General features: G+C 44.2%; 1 protein-coding gene across 1 annotated transcript in view; it reads left to right on the top strand.

The window, feature by feature from the left end:
• LOC147896723 (uncharacterized) overlaps positions 1-11,085 on the top strand; it is a 55,179-nt gene extending 44,094 nt beyond the window's left edge. Inside the window, exon 9 of the mRNA XM_087381357.1 lies at positions 10,320-11,085. Within this exon, the coding sequence (XP_087237483.1) occupies positions 10,320-10,622 (303 nt within the window). The 3' untranslated portion in view covers positions 10,623-11,085. The remainder of the gene's footprint in view (positions 1-10,319) is intronic.
• Positions 11,086-17,443: the final 6,358 nt, after the last annotated feature.

Genomic DNA, 17,443 nt, shown 5'->3' with positions numbered 1-17,443 from the left:
TGATGGCACTATGGAAAGAGTTATTATAAGCAAACTCAAGGAGTGGTAGATACTCTTCCCAGGCTGCGAGGCGTGACTGAACATAATGTCGAAGCATTTCTTCCAGAACTTGGTTGACTCTTTCAGTCTGGCCATCTGATTCTGGGTGGTAAGCTGAACTGAACAGTAGAGTAGTACCTAAAGATTCGAACAGGGAAATCCAAAAGTGACTGGTAAACTTAGGATCTCTGTTGGATATGATATTCTTGGGTAATCCATGGTGTCGGAAAATGTGTTGTATAAAGAGTTTGGCTATGTCCGGGGCCTGTGCGCTGCTTTTGCAAGCAACAAAGTGTGCCATTTTGGACAAGTGATCAACAATTACCATAATCTGAGTGTTACCTCGGGAAGATCGTGGTAGTGTTGTAATGAAATCCATGGAAATACTTTCCCACCTTTCAGTTGAAACTGGAAGAGGCTGAAGAAGTTCTGTTGGAAGTCGTCGACTTGCTTTCATTTGTTGACAAGATAAGCAAGATGTAACCATTTTGATGACATCGCTTTTCATCTGAGGCCACTAGTATGTTGCATTGAGTAACCGATAAGTCTTATTGATGCCTGGATGGGCAGCATAAGGAACTGCATGATGCTATTTTAACAAAAGACATCGAACATCCTTGTCATGTGGTACACAGACGCGATCTTGATAATACAGAAGGTCGTCCGTATAAGAATAGGATGAGAAAATCTTCTGTTCGGAAGTCGAAGGTTGATCTTTTGAAAGAACTTGTACTGCGGTGCGGAAGTCTTTATCATTGAAATACTTTCCTTTGAATGAATTCGGAACATCCACAGATAATGTAGAGATTACCATGGCTGATGCTAGAGGTAACCTGCTGAGAGCATCTGCAACTACATTACGTAGTCCTGGTATGTACTCAATGGTCATGTGAAAGTTGGCTAGAAACTCAACCCAGCGTGCTTGTCGAGCGTTCATGACTGGCTGAGTAAAGATGTACTTTAAAGAGTGATGGTCTGTTTTGACCATAGAGTCGGCTCCCATGAGATAATGTTTCCAAGAGCAGTAAGCATGTACAACAGCAAGAAACTCCTTATCATAGATCGGATATCGGGTTTGGATATCAGAATGTTTATGGCTGTCAAAAGCAATAACTCTGCCTTCTTGCATCAAGACTGCTCCTGTAGCGATGTCGGAAGCGTCGGTCATGACCTCAAATGGAAGGTTGGGGTCAGCAATAGCCATAACTGGTGTGGTAGTGAGTGCTTGCTTGAGTTGTTGGAAACTATACTCCGTTTCGGGAAGCCACTGAAAAATTGCTGTGCTTTTCAATAATTCGGGCATAGGAGCTGCGATTTCGGAAAACTGATAGACCTTTGTATGGTATAAGTTTGCCAATCCGAGAAAAGAGCGGACATCATGAACATTCTTAGGAGTAGGCCAGTTTCGGATTACCTCGACCTTCTTGGGATCCACAGAGATACCTTGAGCTGAAATAACATGTCCCAAATATTCAAGTTGGGTCTTGAAGAACTCACTCTTCTCAATGTTGATGTAGAGAGAATTTGCGCGGAGAACTTCAAAAACTTGGTGAAGATGTTGTTTGTGCTCATGTAGGGATCTGTTGAAAACAAGGATGTCATCGAGGTAAACGATGATGAACTTATCGAGGAAAGGCCTGAAGATGTCGTTCATTAATGTCATGAATGTGGCCGAGGCATTGTTTAACCCAAAAGGCATGACCAAACATTCATAGTGTCCATACTTTGTTCGAAAAGCTGTCTTGTATTCATCACCTTCTCGTATACGAATTTGATGATAACCTGAACGAAGATCAATCTTGGAGAAGTGTGTTGCATGTAGAAGTTGATCGAGGTCATCAATGCGAGGCAATGGATACTTGTTTTTGATAGTGAGCTTGTTGAGGGCTCGATAGTCGATGCAGAGGCGCATTGACTTATTCTTTTTTTCCACAAGTAGTACAGGAGATCCGAAAGGGCTGCGATTGGGCCGAATGTGACCTTTGTGGAGTAGCTCGGTGACCTGTCTTTGGATTTCTTCATTTTGAGTATGAGAAACCCGATAAGGAGGTTTCGACGGTGGAGTACTGCCGGGAATAAGTTCGATTGGGTGATCCACTGGTCGTTGAGGTGGTAACTGCTTTGGCAATTCTTGTGGAAAAAGATCCAGGTAAGGCTGGAAAAAAGGTTGGTTGAGGTATTCAGGAGGATCCTTAGCTGGTGTCTCCTCTACTGCCGTAACCAATAGAAGTGAAGTCTTTACTTGGCGTTTACGAACCCACTTTTGTTGGGGGAGTGCTTCTGTTGGAATCCAGCAAATGATTTCTGAGGCTTTTGGGGATCTTGAGACTGTCGCTGACCTTGATTACCGAAGTTTTTTCAAAACCTGGTGTTATCTTGAGGGCGAGCACCTTTGGCCATAGGAGAGTTCTGTGTGCGATTAGCACTCTGCTTCCCTGTGTTTAGGAAATCTGTAATGCGCTCTGCGTAAGCAATAGCGCCATCTGTGGTGGTGATGTTTGCTTTAAGAACATCAATGCGTAACGAGGGATTTAGGCCTGAGATGAAAGCATGAAGGCGATCATCCTCAGTTAAACCATCAATCTCCAGCACCAATGTGGTGAACTGAGAGATATAGGAAGACAGGGAACCCGTTTGCTCCAACTGTCGGAGTTTTGAACGTGCTTGGAAGTCGGCATTGGCAGGTACAAACTGCTTACAGAGCACGTGTTCAAAACGTTCCCATGTTAACACACTTTTTCCGTCCTTTAAGCGTCTTTGCCAGCATAGAAATGCTGTATCCTTCAGGAGGGAGGCTGCCAAGGCGATCTTTTTGCCTTCAGGGAGGTCAACAGTGTCAAAATACATGCGCATTTTAGCGAGCTATTGGTCAACTGTTCGGCGATTGCGTTGACCAGTGTAGGCTTCCGGAAGTTTGACGTCAAGTCTTTTAGTTTTGGAAGCTTGAAGTAATCGGTAGAGGGCACGTAGTTCAGTGTTTTCTACCTCTGGTGGGAAAGAGTCCGCATCGTCGTCTGGTTGCGTCACGTCATCCTCTGTATGTGCGGGACTTCGAGAATCTTGAAGTTGTTGAACTTTTTGAACCAAGTCGGAGATGCTGTCCTGAAGCTGAGATATTTGAAGTTGCAATAGTGATTCACCTTGGACGTTGCCTTCAGGGGTCTTTTTGGGACTTGATTCTTTAATCTCTGGAGAGGCTTCATGCGAGCGGTGCGACATGTCGGAGATCTCTGTGAGAAAAGCACGAACTTGCGCTCTAGTTTGTACCATGCCTGGAAGAGGGTTCGGGCTTCTCCCTGAGGTTGCTCATGTTGGAGGGGGCAGGCGAGGCAGGATGGAACCACCCGTGGAAATCTGGTAAGGGAGGTCCTATCTGAGGTAACATTGGAGATTCTGAAAATGGTGTTACTGCTCGTGATAGGACAGGGGTAGGTAGCAGAGTCTACGGATTTGAAAAGGGATAAGGAGCCACTGTCGGAAGTGGAGGATATCCAGGAGAGGGAGTGCCTTCAAAGGGTAAATACTGACTTGGAGAAGGTACAACCTGTAGAGGAGGATATCTGGGAGTTGAAGGAGGTGGAGAGTACCTTGGAGATGCCAAAGGTGAAGGGTAAAATTCTCTCCAAAAATGAACAGCAAACTCCTGAGGAATATCGTGTTCCGGATATCTTCGTGTCTCGTGGAACACAACCTGTACTGTGCTGAGGAAATAATGTAACTGAGGTGCCTCACGCAGAAGGTAGAGGATGTGGTCCAAGTCACTCGGAGGGCACGTGACACAGAAGACCCAAGATGCAAAGGCTCCAAAATGGGCTGGCTGTGCAATTTGAACACGATATTGTGTAGTAGCAGATGCCTGAGGTGTCCTTGAAAGGCCGGGTGAATTACCAGGGGTTTCCATGCTTTAATGTGGATTCTTTCATTTGCTGTAATTTGTTAAAGAGAATCCTTAAAAAGCAGATTGGAAAGACTCCACCTGGCAATACTTTAATCTGCCAAGTTATTGCGTAGAAGAAGGCTGCAAGTCGATGTCCGGAGATCCATGGTGCAATGGTTTGCGAGGAGTGCTCGATACTTGTCTGGTCCGGGCTGTCAATAGGCTGTCTTCATTGCGCGAAGAGCTGCAACTGGTGCTGATTTGGCAGGGCCCAATAAATGGCGAAACAAGGGCTGCGGGCTGTCACTGGCGAGGCTTAGAGCATTGCCCAGGGCTGGACTGCGCAGGAAAAAGGCAGGAGCGAGGCTTGGCTGGCAAGGACTGCGCAGGAAAAGGGGGGGCTGGCGAGGCCAATGATATCGCAGGGGGGGGCTGGTCGTGCAGATAGCGCAGGGCTGATGCAGAGCTGCGCAGGCTGTACGGTACAGGCTGGCGGACCGTACGGCCTGTACGGCAGACTGGCGGGAGGTACCGTACGGACTGTACGGTAGATTGCGCAGTAAGAAATGGCGAGGGTAGCGCAGGCTGGTGGCTGGCCGTACGGCTGACGCAGGCTGGTACGGAAATCCGTACAGCTGACGCAGGTGCTGCGCAGGGCTGGCAGAAAATTCCGTACGTAGCAGTTTTTTGGGGAAAAGGCTGCGACGATTCGTTGGGCTGCCTAATGGGTTAGTTGCCCCAAAAATTAAATGGGGGGTTTAGTTAACCCTAGGTAGCTAGGGTAAACCCAGGGGTAGGGGATGGGTTTATTTTTTTTCCCTTTTTTACCCCTCTAGGTACCCTTTTGTAGGTACTTGGGGCCTAGGAGGTGTGCCTATTCGAAGGGGTGTGACCCTTGGAATAGGTGCACCTGTTCATGAGGGGATATGTCCCTATTGTTAAAAGGGGTGTGACCCTGTATGAATAGGTATGTCCTTTTGCCCACGATGGGGTATGTCCCATGAGTGAGGAGTCGAGACTCGTCACCAAAAGGTGTGTCCCATGGTGGAAAAGGTGCGTCCCTTGGTTTTGGGACAGCCCAAGCACCTGAAAAGACACGATTTTGGTCGTGTCCATTCACATCAACTTGTGATGTGAGGGAGATGGAGAGGCCAGGATGACATTTCCTACAGGCAGGAGCGAATTTTGCTCTGATACCACTGTAAGAAATCCTAGATTTACTATATTTAGAAATATGCTAAGGAACAGAAAAGAGACTGAGATAGCAGAGAACAAGGAATAATTGTATTGCTTGAATATCTGTAGGGTGGATGTGTTGTCATCCATACAATTGGGCCTCTCTTATATAAAGAGTGAAGAGTTACACATGAAAAGGTGTGTACTCCAAAGGGTATGTGCATGAAGAGGTGTGTACCCCTTGTGAAGGGTGTGACCCTTGATGAGAGGGTACATTACAATAGGAATGTCTCTTCATTAGAATGTCTCTTGTGAAGGGTTATGCCTCATTAGGAAGTGTCCCGTCGAAAGGGCAAGTGTCCCGTCGAAAAGGCATACCCTTCCACAAGTGTCCATTCATCAAACCATCCATAAGTCTAGAAAGAGAAAGGAATACGTCACAGATCGTGACACCTCTAGTCTTACCAACATTGGACAATGACCCAACAATAGAATCCCAAGCACAATCCCACAACAAACACCTCTAAGTGGGCTGACAAAAGCTCAAGAGGTGAGCATACAAACAGCAAAGAGATGCTGTACCAAACTCTGAGTCTACTCCTCTCCCTGTGCGCTTGCCGGTGCAAGGCTTGTCACTGCAGGTGATGATAAATGAGGGGGGAGTGGGGGGCTTTTTATAGGAGGACCTGAAGCCCTCAAACTGGCCGACTAGAGAGTTGGCTCCCTAGCAGGAAAACCGACCACGTCAGGGTTCCTTTTGGGGATGAATATGGCCGACCAGACAAGGCTGGTCTGGCCTATAAATAGGACCCCTCTGTGGGCCTTTTGGGCTGCTGATGCCAGGACCCAAGTGTTCCATATGCTGCTCCAGCCCGTCCCCCGTCTGCTCGCGCAATTCCACGCAGGGTGCTGCCTCCATAAATCCAGGTACTCTCAGCCCCCATCCCCCTATAGTCTCCTGCCCCCTTGTCCCACATCCATCTCCTATGTATAAACGCCCAGTGGGACTACCTAGATAGTCCAATAAGAGACTGCCCTACAAATTAGAAGAATTGTAAGAATTGTTAGTCCTGTTGCAATCATAGCTTGACACAGTAATTATTGATCTCTCCTAGCAGTTGCCTCCTCATTCGATATGAGACAACACAAACCTAAAAGGGTCAACATAAGCCTAGAGCTTTCGGAGCACAAACTAAAACCATACTAAGAATTCAATTAGAGAGTTGTATATAGACAGAGTATCATTTGGTCATCGACTAGGACTCCCTTTCAAATAACAGCATATGCTACGCTTTGGGACAGCACTACAGACCCTTATGGCATTCATTATCATGGATGCTTCCATGATTTTCAGCCAGTCCCTCATCTTCAGATTGTTGACTGCCTCAAAGACTGGGTTCTCCAATTGGATGATCAAGCTTGCCATGCCCTATCACTCAATGGCATCACAATTACATCATTATATAAAGTCTTGCTGCCTCCTTCTTGGGTTGCTCCTCATGCCAATCGTATCTGGTCTATCACATGCACCTCTCGGTGGTGGCAGAAAAGATTACAGCATATTTGGGCTTCAAAACTCCCTCTTCAGTAAAAGTGTTCTTGTGGCGAGTTTTGCTTGGGGTTCTTCCTTTTACACAGATTCTAGCTCGTTGTCATATTGCTCCTGCCACTTGTAGATGATGTCTGTCGTTGCCATATTTTTTGGCATTGCTCAAAATTCAACAATTTCTTATTTTTGTTACAACAACAGCTCCAGGCTCGTTTCCCCAATGCTTGCCTTGACAAGAAATTTTGGTTGTTTGGTTTTCATACGGCCAAGCAGGGATTTGATCTTTTTTATTGGGTTTGTTACTGGGCACTATGGACCCTATCGAAAAACCATAACCATCGGGTCTTTGGTGATCCATCTCTTGCTAAACCGGGCATCTTCACAGCAATCATTTTACAATTGTCTGCATGTGCAAAGATCTAGATGATCCCACCTTTTTGTCATATACTGCTCATGCTTGTAACTAGCTGTCCCTTTCTTCGGGACTATCTCTTGTAATATAATGACAACTGGATCTCACCAAAAAAGAAGTGTGCGTGCCTATATGTATGTATGTATGTATGTATATGTGTATATGTGTGTGTGTGTGTGCGCGCGCACATGTGCGCGTGTGTGGTACAGCCCCCGTGGGCTTTTCGTACAGTCTTCATTCAAGCCCTGTACAACTGACGTGTGTTTCCGTACATCTCTGTTCCGTACGTTGTACGTCTGTTCAGCTGCTGGTTTTCTGTCCGTACGTTTTCTTTTATTTGTCCCATCCATACATCATACGTACAGTCTGTTTTTATCCGTACCTTTTCCCATACATTTGCTCGTACATGCCCATACTATATCTCTATACAACCGTACCTTTGCATGTACCTTTCTTAACCAAAGGCTTTATGCTCCAGCGGGATGGTTACATTTTTTATATCATCCCTAGCACCGAATTTTACTGAAATTTCCTTCTCCTCTTCTTCAAACCAATCAAGGAGATTTTGCTAAAGTCCATCTGTGGCATCATATATGCTAGACGATGGCTAAATTTAAACTTCGAAATTTCTTTCCTATAAACTGTCACCAAGAGCTTGTCTTATCGTCTACAGACTGCTGCAAGGTGCCTCAGCCCATGGCATTGTGCTCTCATCCCAAAACAACAAAATCTTGGGGCTGCTGTACATAAACCTTCTCTTGGAGATCCATTCAAGAATCCATATGATAATTTGACTATCCATGAAGTGCAGCTACAATGGAATGGATCTTTGCCAATGATGCAAATGTCTTCTCATAATGCAAATGTCATAATTGCTATGTACAACTTAGATGGGCTTAGTATTCTCCCACCGTCTTGTAGACGTATTTAGCGCCCTTTCCTGTAGATCTATATTTTTAGTGCCCTTTCCTGTAGATCTAAACTTAGATGCCATAGAATTTTGTCATGGCTCATGATAAATGACTGTGTGCATCATGATGTGTATGACGCTTCTCATCAAAGCATAATTGAGCTCATCATTGGGATGCATGGTGGCTGGCTTGGTCCTATCCAGAAAAAGCTGTGCATGACTCTTTACTGTTCTCCATGTACCACCTTGGTATTTGTCTTTCTTTCCTTGTTATTCCATCAATGGGCTGCATAGCATGACTACGTAATGAAGCATGCAGAGGCTGCTATCTAGAATTTGAGCATAATGAGTAACCACATTTTGGAGTAGATTGTCTCCCTAAGATGTTCCCGATTTATAGCCTCAGATTCAATCAATTGCAACATCCAAAAGTATGGTTATGTGGCATGATAGTAGACTGCATGCTCTCGCTCTCTAGAAAGGCAATGCGATGATACGTAGTGAGTGTCTAAACCTTTTCTTGTAACTACTGCATCCATAAACATGCATGTCATTTTGTTGTTATCAAGCTTTGACCTCTGTGTTTCTGGAACCAAAGCATATGCCTCTGGTCCAAAGTTCAAACAATTTGAGGTGAGTGACATTGGGCTTATACCCAATACGTGTTTGAAGCAGCATAATATTTACCAATGTCTTTGTTGGGCATCTATTGGTGATGTAGATTTTCTCTCTTTTATTTTCTGTGTAGACTTTCAGACTTTTTTTTTTGGGGCAAAAAGAAATCCGCAAGAGAAGCTCATTAATTATGAATTCATTAATTATGAATGAAAACCGCAAGAGAAGCTCAAATGTGGGAGTACATAATGACATGCATGAAAGAAAAAACAGCTCAAAAAGAGCTAACAAAAATCCAATGTGGAGGCTGAAAATGCCACCTCAACCCTGAAATAGTCTCAGAGAAGAAAGGAGATCCTCTCCGAACTCTGAAAAAGGTATCTCTTGTGGCTGTAGCTGCTCTGGAGGATCTTTGCATGCTCGCCCAAATGGCCATCGGTGTGTGTATAGTATCAGTCCATATACTGGCCATAGACTAGGACGGGTGGACCTGTGAACCCTCCATCGCCTCCATACATCTAGCCCTCCAAATACGCCATGCTGCAATGCTAGCCAGAATCTCCCAAGACGTGTCTGCCGAGACTTTCGGACTTTAGAACAACAAAAATCTAAATTTGTATAATTGGACATATCCTAGTCTTACAAAGGTATATCTATTGGTGATGTAGGTGGCTGTAATTACAGCCTTTTCACGAAGCATTTGACAAAATTACTTGTGCTTTAGGAAATATGTTTCATTGCATGAGAGTCATGGTTTTCCTTCTAACACATTTTGTTGTGTCAGCGCCCAATGACAGATGCTCGTCCCATGCTCTTCCAAGTATGCCTTGAAAATATTAGAAATACTATTTCAAATCTGAAGTCTGCTTGGTTTTGAGCCAAGGTTTTAAACTCAAGGAAATACAAGACTTCAGATTGTTTTGTTATAGTGAATACCATGATGAAAGGAGAAAGCCGTTGGTGAAAATGAAGGTATCTGGCTCCTCGATAGGTGAGAGTATTCTTAAGGTCTACATGCACAAGCTGGAATCTTCTATGGCTCAAACTGATCCATCCTTTTAGAAACATAATAGTGCAGCCATATTGGTGACCCCTCAAGATTTTGATGGTTGTGGACATAAGTTCTCACCAAATTCTAGAATATACAGCCAAAGCATGTTATACTTCAGGCTCAGCACCCAAAGTGTAAGTACCATTGGCTACCACTGTGTCTCACTTATTATGATGTTTAATTCTGCAATCTCCATCTTAAAATTTATCCAGCATATGCTGGGTGTTTGATATGGAGGCGGACAATGCAGCCACTTATGCAGTCGCGTACACATCCATGCATCTGCACTTGTCATAGATAATCCACACAAAGATGAAAGCACACAGTCCAACTCTCATGTGAATGCCAAACTATGAATCTTACTTGACTAGGTGCTGACTGAGTATATGTTTTTCAAGTATTAGGTGAACTCTTTTCTGAATCCGGGTTATGTTGATGGAAATTTTGCAATTATGTGTGCCTGCACGTGTGTTGTTTGAGAGAGAGAGAGAGAGAGAGAGAAGGGGGGAAACTCTTTTTGTGGTGCAGGATAAGCGATGCTTTTAGCAAGCATGCGTGTGTGTGTGTGTTTTCACCAACAAAAAAAAAGTGTCTGTGTATATATATATATATATATATATATAGAGAGAGAGAGAGAGAGAGAGAGAGAGAGAGAGAGAGAGAGAGAGAGATGAATGTCCTTTGGTGCAGGGTACAACAATGCTTTTACCAAGCAATGCATCGGAACCTGCTAGTATGATGGCACAAGCTTTGTCAATTTACAAGGGTGTCATGAATGAGGCCAAAGCGAAAGCCCCACAAGATGCAAAGCAATTAATTGATGATGCTAAAGCGGGGAATGCGGGCAGTGGAGTTGGTCAACAGGAGGCAGATGAGCAATCTGTATATTCTAATAGCCAGAGGGATGAGTTGCTTTTGAGCGATGGTCCCTTTTCATCCACTCCGGATACAGTGGGGGAGGCTTTTACCCTTCAGAAAAAGAAGGAACCTTGAGGAGATTCAAATAACTTTCAGTCAGGTTTCAGAAGAAGCAGAGGCCTTTTCCTGGTGAAGGGTACAACGGTCGGACAAATTTCTAGGTAGCATAGAGAAAATTTTGCTCGGCAGAATGTTGGTGCCCACGTGGCATCACAATTCTAGTCATTTACCACAGAGGGTTCTATTTGAGGCCAGTATCTGTCCATGAATGTAGTTTCTTTAACTGTATCTGGTTTAATCCGTATGAGTCATTGTACTGCAAGAGCAACTCTTGCAGAAAGTTGTACAGCTTTGGATAGCGGCTATCCCTGATGCAATGAGCAAATTCCATGTTGAATTGTCAAGAAGATTTATTGGGAAGCAGTCAAGAGAGATTTCAAATATGCAGTCATTTTTTCTTTTGTTCAAACTTGATGCACGGTGTCTATTTCTTTGACACAATGTGTCTTGAACTGTATCGGTGACAATTGGTTCTTCAAATATTTCCTTCCTTTTGTGCGTTGCCTATATGAGCACATTCGTCTACATTTACATCTGCTTCTTGTTTTAAATCTGTGTTCGTGAAGTTGGTTGCCTTATTGCTGAGGGCACGGAAGTGTGATCTATTCCATGCAGAAAATGGTTTGGTGATGCATGCCCTTCTGAGTGTGAACTGTGGTCTATTCATATTCATGAGTACATATATACGAGGGTCAGAGAGGGAGAGAGATGTCTACCGCTGTTGGTTCATATAATGCACGGAAAACCAGTATAGATATATCATTCGTTAAGTTTCAAGAACTGACATGCGCATTGGGTGAAATTGGACTTGAATGATCTTGATAATCAAGGTAGCATATGAAAGCCCGCACCTAGTGATATGAAAGCCAGTCAAATTGGTGCCCTAGAGGAGTTAAATGTCATATTAAAAGAATAGCTTTCCTTCATTGGTAGTGACATTTAAACAATGATTTACAGTACGATGTGCATTTGTGGTAAAGTTATGATTCAATTCTGAGTTTTTTAGGGGGCTGTCATTGCTGTGGATGAGTGATGCTTTTGCTCTTGTTGCTCAAGAGGTGCCTATTTGGGTTAAAGTATCGTCATGGCTGAGTTTGCCCTTCACCTCTGGAGTGCCGACAGAAACTCAGTATGAAGACTTTGTATAAATGGATGCTCAAGTATGTGTGGGTGTGTGGGTTTGTATGTGTGAGAGCATACTGTTATACTATGGTCTACACCCACTGTTGGGCGCTGATGATGTCAGTGGGGATGTCATAGTAGCTAGTCCCTGCTATGCGTGATGGAGTTTATGGTTTTCAATCTTATGAGTCTCTATATATATATATGTATACATATATATATATATCATGTCTGTATGTATATGTATATATATGTCCATGAAAGACTCGCACATCCAAACGAGATACTTTGATGTGTGTTTTTTGATCCTCATGTGTGATGTGAGAAAACAAGGAAAAATGCTTGTGTGACCAATGTAAATAAGATCTAATGGGAACGATACTAACTCTCTCTCTCTCTCTCTCTCTCTCTCTCTTTATATATATATATATATATATCTATATTTATCTGTGTGTGTATGATACACACGCGTACACACACATACACACACACACACACACACAATTATCTAGAAAAAGAAATCAAGGCATGAGGCTAGACGCTAGGCATGGCGACGCCCGTGGGTCATAGAGAAAAATGAAATGTGAGGGGAGAAGTGTTAACATGGGTAGGAAAAAGGGATTAAGAGAGGAACTATGGCACAAGGGGGATGGGAGAAGGAAAAGAGGAGCATGTACATGATGGGAGGTGGAATGTAGAGATGGAGACATCAAGGGAAGAGAGTCATGCTTCATTTGAAAGAAAGGGGGGGAAAAATCAAAGTACTAGCTGGGTGGCTTTACAAGAATGAGCGTGTCTCATCAAGGAATAGCCCTCTCCTTTTATAGCCAAGAGAGGGGGTCTCTCCCAATAAATGCATTCTCCTACATGTATGGTGTGTGTGGAGGAATTTCCCATGTGGGCTAGGTGGGTACACACTCTTAATTGTATGCGACAAGCCTTTGTCTCATTTTTTCACATAAATCAAACCCCATATCCTAAGTCTAAGATATTTTCTTGGTCTCTCCCCAATTTTATAATACGTTCAAACCTCTAGGAGGACAAGTGGAGGGTTGGCACAAGGAGTCTTGCCACCTTGTTCTACTTTCCCATTATTTAACTTGCATTCTTAGAGTATCTAGACCTGCCCACATGGGCTTAACGTACATGGAGGGAATAATTCCATATGATATTCATCTCCACCTATTTTATATTACTTCCTTCTCCTATGGTACTTGGGCCATGTCTCACTAAATGCAGGCATGGGACCGCCTTGGTGGAGGGGTGGCACATGGAAGAACCATGCTACCTTAACATTTTATAATATTACTACCATGGATTATGTACAACACACCTTATGGGTCCTCTTACATGGAAGGGTGGCACATGGTCATTGCCTGGCACCTCAACCTTGGGCCCTATGCACATCATATTGTATTATACTCTTGCCACACGTACAAGCACACACACATATTTATGCCTTTTACCTTGTCAAATTTATCCATAACAAATCCCTCCCAGGCAGGGAATGCATAGCATTTCCATGCCTGGGACCATCACGCACAAAGAAGGGCTTGAGATAACACTTGTTGATCACCTTCTTTCCATATGTCTCATGCAGCTCCTGAACTTGTACAGACCCATTGCTACGTTCCTTGATGACTTTGTATAGACCGGTCCACAGTGGAAGGTATTTTTTAGCCATTTGGTGGTCCAATCTGTTATCAAAGCATAGCATAACAATGCCCTCAGCAAAGTGGCTTCTCCATCCCTTATGAATCTTAGCATCCAAGCGGGCCTTTTGTCGATTCTTTTGGATCTCTGTTTGATGTAGTGCAAGGCGTCGGGTTTCATCTAACTTCTCAAGTTATACCAACCTGGTCTCTACATATTCATCTTTTGTCATTCTCTGTTCTTGTGCCAATCTCAAGGCCGGAATCTCTATCTCTAGTGGTAAAACTGCCTCAGTACCATACACCAACTCAAAAGAAGTGTGACTTGTAGACGTTTTATGGGTGATGTTGTAAGCCCACACGGCTTCAGTGACCTTCTGATCCCACTGGCTCCTGTTCCTTGTGGCCATTTTTCCCATGGATTTACAAAGAAGGCCATTGGTTTGCTCCGTTTGTCCCATGGATGCTGAATAATAGATGCTAGAAGTGCGGTGATCAATACCCATGCGATCCATGAGCAACTCCACTTCTTCATTTAAGAATGGACTCCCATGGTCAGATATTATTTCCATGGATGTACCAAACCTTGTGCAAATACGTTCAAATATGAAATTTGAAACTGCCTTACCATTTACAGCGGGGAGGGCGAGAGCTTCAGCCCATTTAGTGACATACTGAGTGGCTACCAAAAGATACTTCTTTTTGCGGGCAGTCATGGGTAGGGGCCCAACAAAATCTATTCCCCACTTCTAAAATGGATGGATGGACATCACTGGATGATGTTGCCCAGGACGCAAATCCTTTCTACCAAAGAATTGACATGGTTCACAAGTTTTGCAATACATAGTGACATCCTTGAACAAGGTTGGCCAATAGTACCTGGCATGTAAAATCTTCTTAGCTGTATAATCACCGGCATAATGGCCTCCATAAAATCCATCATGATAATGCTTCAATACCTTAGGTACTTCATCTGCATCAATGGCTCGTCTTAGTATCCCATCCATGCCTTGACGGTACAACACCCCATCAAAGAGAGTGTAGCACCTACTATCTCTACGAATCTTCTTTCGCTCATAGCTAGTACTTTTTGGAGGAAGGGAGAAAGCGGTCAGAAATCTGTAGATACCACCATACCATGGATCCCCAACTTCTATGGCTACTACAAGGGTTATATCGAGGCACTCCTCTTAATCAATCAAAGCATTCTTCAAGTTGAAAAAACCCCCTTTTACAAATTTGAAAGAAAAATTGTATTCTTGTAAAACTGCCAACCATTTGGCCAACCGGCCCATGGGATTTGGTGATTGAAGAACCTCCTTTGCAAAACCATTGCTAGAGATTATAATGGAGGACTTTCCAGCCACATAATGCTTAAATTTCTCAATGCAAAACACCAAAGACAAGGCATACTTGTCAGCCTCAGAGTAGCATTGTTCAGTTTCGAGCAATTGTTGAGAAGCAAATCGTCAACTCTATCTTGTGTTCTATGGCAGTCACATGGTGAAAGTGGTGGTAGCTAGTTGTGAAGAAGTCAGGGAAACCTTTGAACATTTCTAAGAACTCATTTTTCTCGCTCGGAGTGAGGTTTGGGGAGAGCATAGATTCAAGCTGTTGAGGACTAGCTATTACCTTTTTCGCGGGTGGCGGGGTCGGAGACACCCCCATCATGTAAACTTCTTCCTCTGAGAACTCCTCTCCCCCGTCTGAATCTTCCATTGATTCAGACACCGAGGATGAGAGAGTATCACTGTCCTGCTCCTCTTCTTCTTTTGGTTCAGTGGCACCTGGTTGCATTGGGATCTTCTCTTTTGAAGCACCAAAAGACATGTGTCCTGTCTTCTAATAGCTGACTGCATCACTCTTTCTCAACCACGGTCTCTCGAGTATGGCTGGGTAACTCCTACTTGTATCTTCAATGTCCACTACATAGAAATTGACGGTGGCGGTCAACCCATTGACAGTGATGGGCAAATCCTCAATGACTCCCAGGGTGGTGAGTCGTCGATCATCTACAACCCTTATTCGAGTGGAGGAACACCTTGTGCATTTCAAATTCAACTTCTTCATGATACGGGGCACCATGATATTACATGCAACTCCCCCATCGCGACACACACACTTTTGACACGGCAATTATCTATGATGACATCTACTATATGCGGGTGCCGATCAACTTCTTCAGAGATAGAAGAAATCTCTCCTACCTTTTCCTTTTTCTTGCTCCTCCTTGTTGAGAGCCCTTGGTGTAGCTCACGTCTCACCTTAGGGCTTAATGCTATTAGTTGAGGAAGCATGATGCTCAAAGACCGATGAGCAAGGTAGTGAATGACCGAATAGCCTTGAGCCGATAGGAAAATCCGAGGGTGACCACTTACTCCTACAAGATCTTTTAGTCTTCTTTGTTGGGGGGTCTGCCATCTCAACATTTGAGGGCTCTGAGAAGGACACCTTCCTGGGGCGGCCCGGTCCACTGTTTGGAGAGGGGTCCAAGTGGTACGACTTCTCTTCCCGAGGTCAAGGACCTCTACATCATAATCCTCGGTGCTTGATCCACTTAGAGGATTCATCCTTGGAATATTGGGACATTTAGTGTGATAATGACCCTTTTGGTGGCACTTGTAGCACACAACATTGGCACGTTCTCTTGGAGGGCAATTGGCTTGATTTCTGATGCCTACCACCTCAAGCCAAAGATCAATTCAGGGCCTTGGCGAGGTCATTGACTCCTGGTTCTTTAGCAAGAGGGGCCGAGGGAGTAGAAAGAAGGGGGGCTCGTGGGCGAGGCTGGGAAAATCTTCCAGGCAAAGGGTGAGGATATACACCTTGTTGAGGGTAGGCATCTAAGGGAGGACCATACATTTCAGGTGGAGGCGGTGGGTACATCCCTGATGGGGGGTGGGAGTATGCCCCTGAGTTGGACCCCCCAAGTTGTTGCAAGAATTGAGGGGATTGCGGAGGGACAACCGTCTTCTTTGAAGCGGGGTCAGATTGAACTTTATCAAACTTTTGAGCAATCTCATGTGCTAGCACCATGGTTTTGGATTCTTCCATTTAAGCTTGAGGCGGAATTCATCACTTGCTCCTACTACAAGGTAGCCTAGCACATGTTGAGTCATTCCAGCTCGAAATCCGGCGTCCTCCTACATGGCAATCAAACGGTCTAGGAGCACAGCCGCTTAATCTACATATCGACGTGCTGTCTCACCTTTTGATTGCTTCAGGTTTGCCACCTACAGGTACACATTCTCCAGCTCCTCTTCTTTGCTGAAATACTCGATCATAGCGGCTGTCAACCTTGGCCAACTTTGGCGAACATCTTTGGCTTACTTCTCGTACCACACTTGAGCCAAACCCTCTAGAAATGTGGGAAGAACCAACAACCATCTATCTTCAGTAAGAAAGTTGAGAGAAACACAACGACGCTTGAAGGCCACAAGATACTCATTTGGATTTTCTTCAACTTGACCACAAAACATGGGAATGCCAGCCCTGCTTGGAAAATGGAAAAGAAAGGCGAAATGAGGCTTATCTACTATTGGCAAACAATGGAAAGAGGTAGCTTGAACTGAAAATCAGGTGAAGATACATCCACAAAGCACACATAGGCAGGGTAGGGTGTGACTAGTGTATTGTGAAATGCTATACGGAAAGAATCTTCAGCATAGAATAGCTCATAGACAACCTTAAAAGAACCATGGTTGAGGCATGATATTGCATCCATTTTTACAGGTGAGGATTAGAGACACGATGCTGCATGAGGTTATTCACCAAGGCAAACAAGAATGCCATGACAAATGTCAATAGTTGGAGAGCTTGCACATCACCTTCAGCTTCTTCCAGTTCTTGTAGTCGCCATGCTATTTCTTCAAGGGGTGTGCAGTTTGGCATCCTTCTTTTGAGCAATGTCTTTAAGGACCTTTCTGATGGTGTTTTGAAGTCAGTAGACTCGTATCAGATATGCACAACACTGAGATTCATGATGACTACAACCTTTGCATTCTTTACAAATGATCACCCTCATTCGTGGCTTGCGGCTTTGTTGGGGCGGTGCTTCCACTC

Source organism: Dipteris shenzhenensis, chromosome 11 (assembly GCF_047967505.1).
Source record: "Dipteris shenzhenensis isolate YYH24624 ecotype China chromosome 11, Dip_SZ_1.0, whole genome shotgun sequence".
NCBI classification, from domain to species: Eukaryota; Viridiplantae; Streptophyta; class Polypodiopsida; order Gleicheniales; family Dipteridaceae; genus Dipteris; species Dipteris shenzhenensis.
Note: the sequence above shows the minus strand (reverse complement) of the source record. Positions and strands in the feature narration are given on the sequence as shown.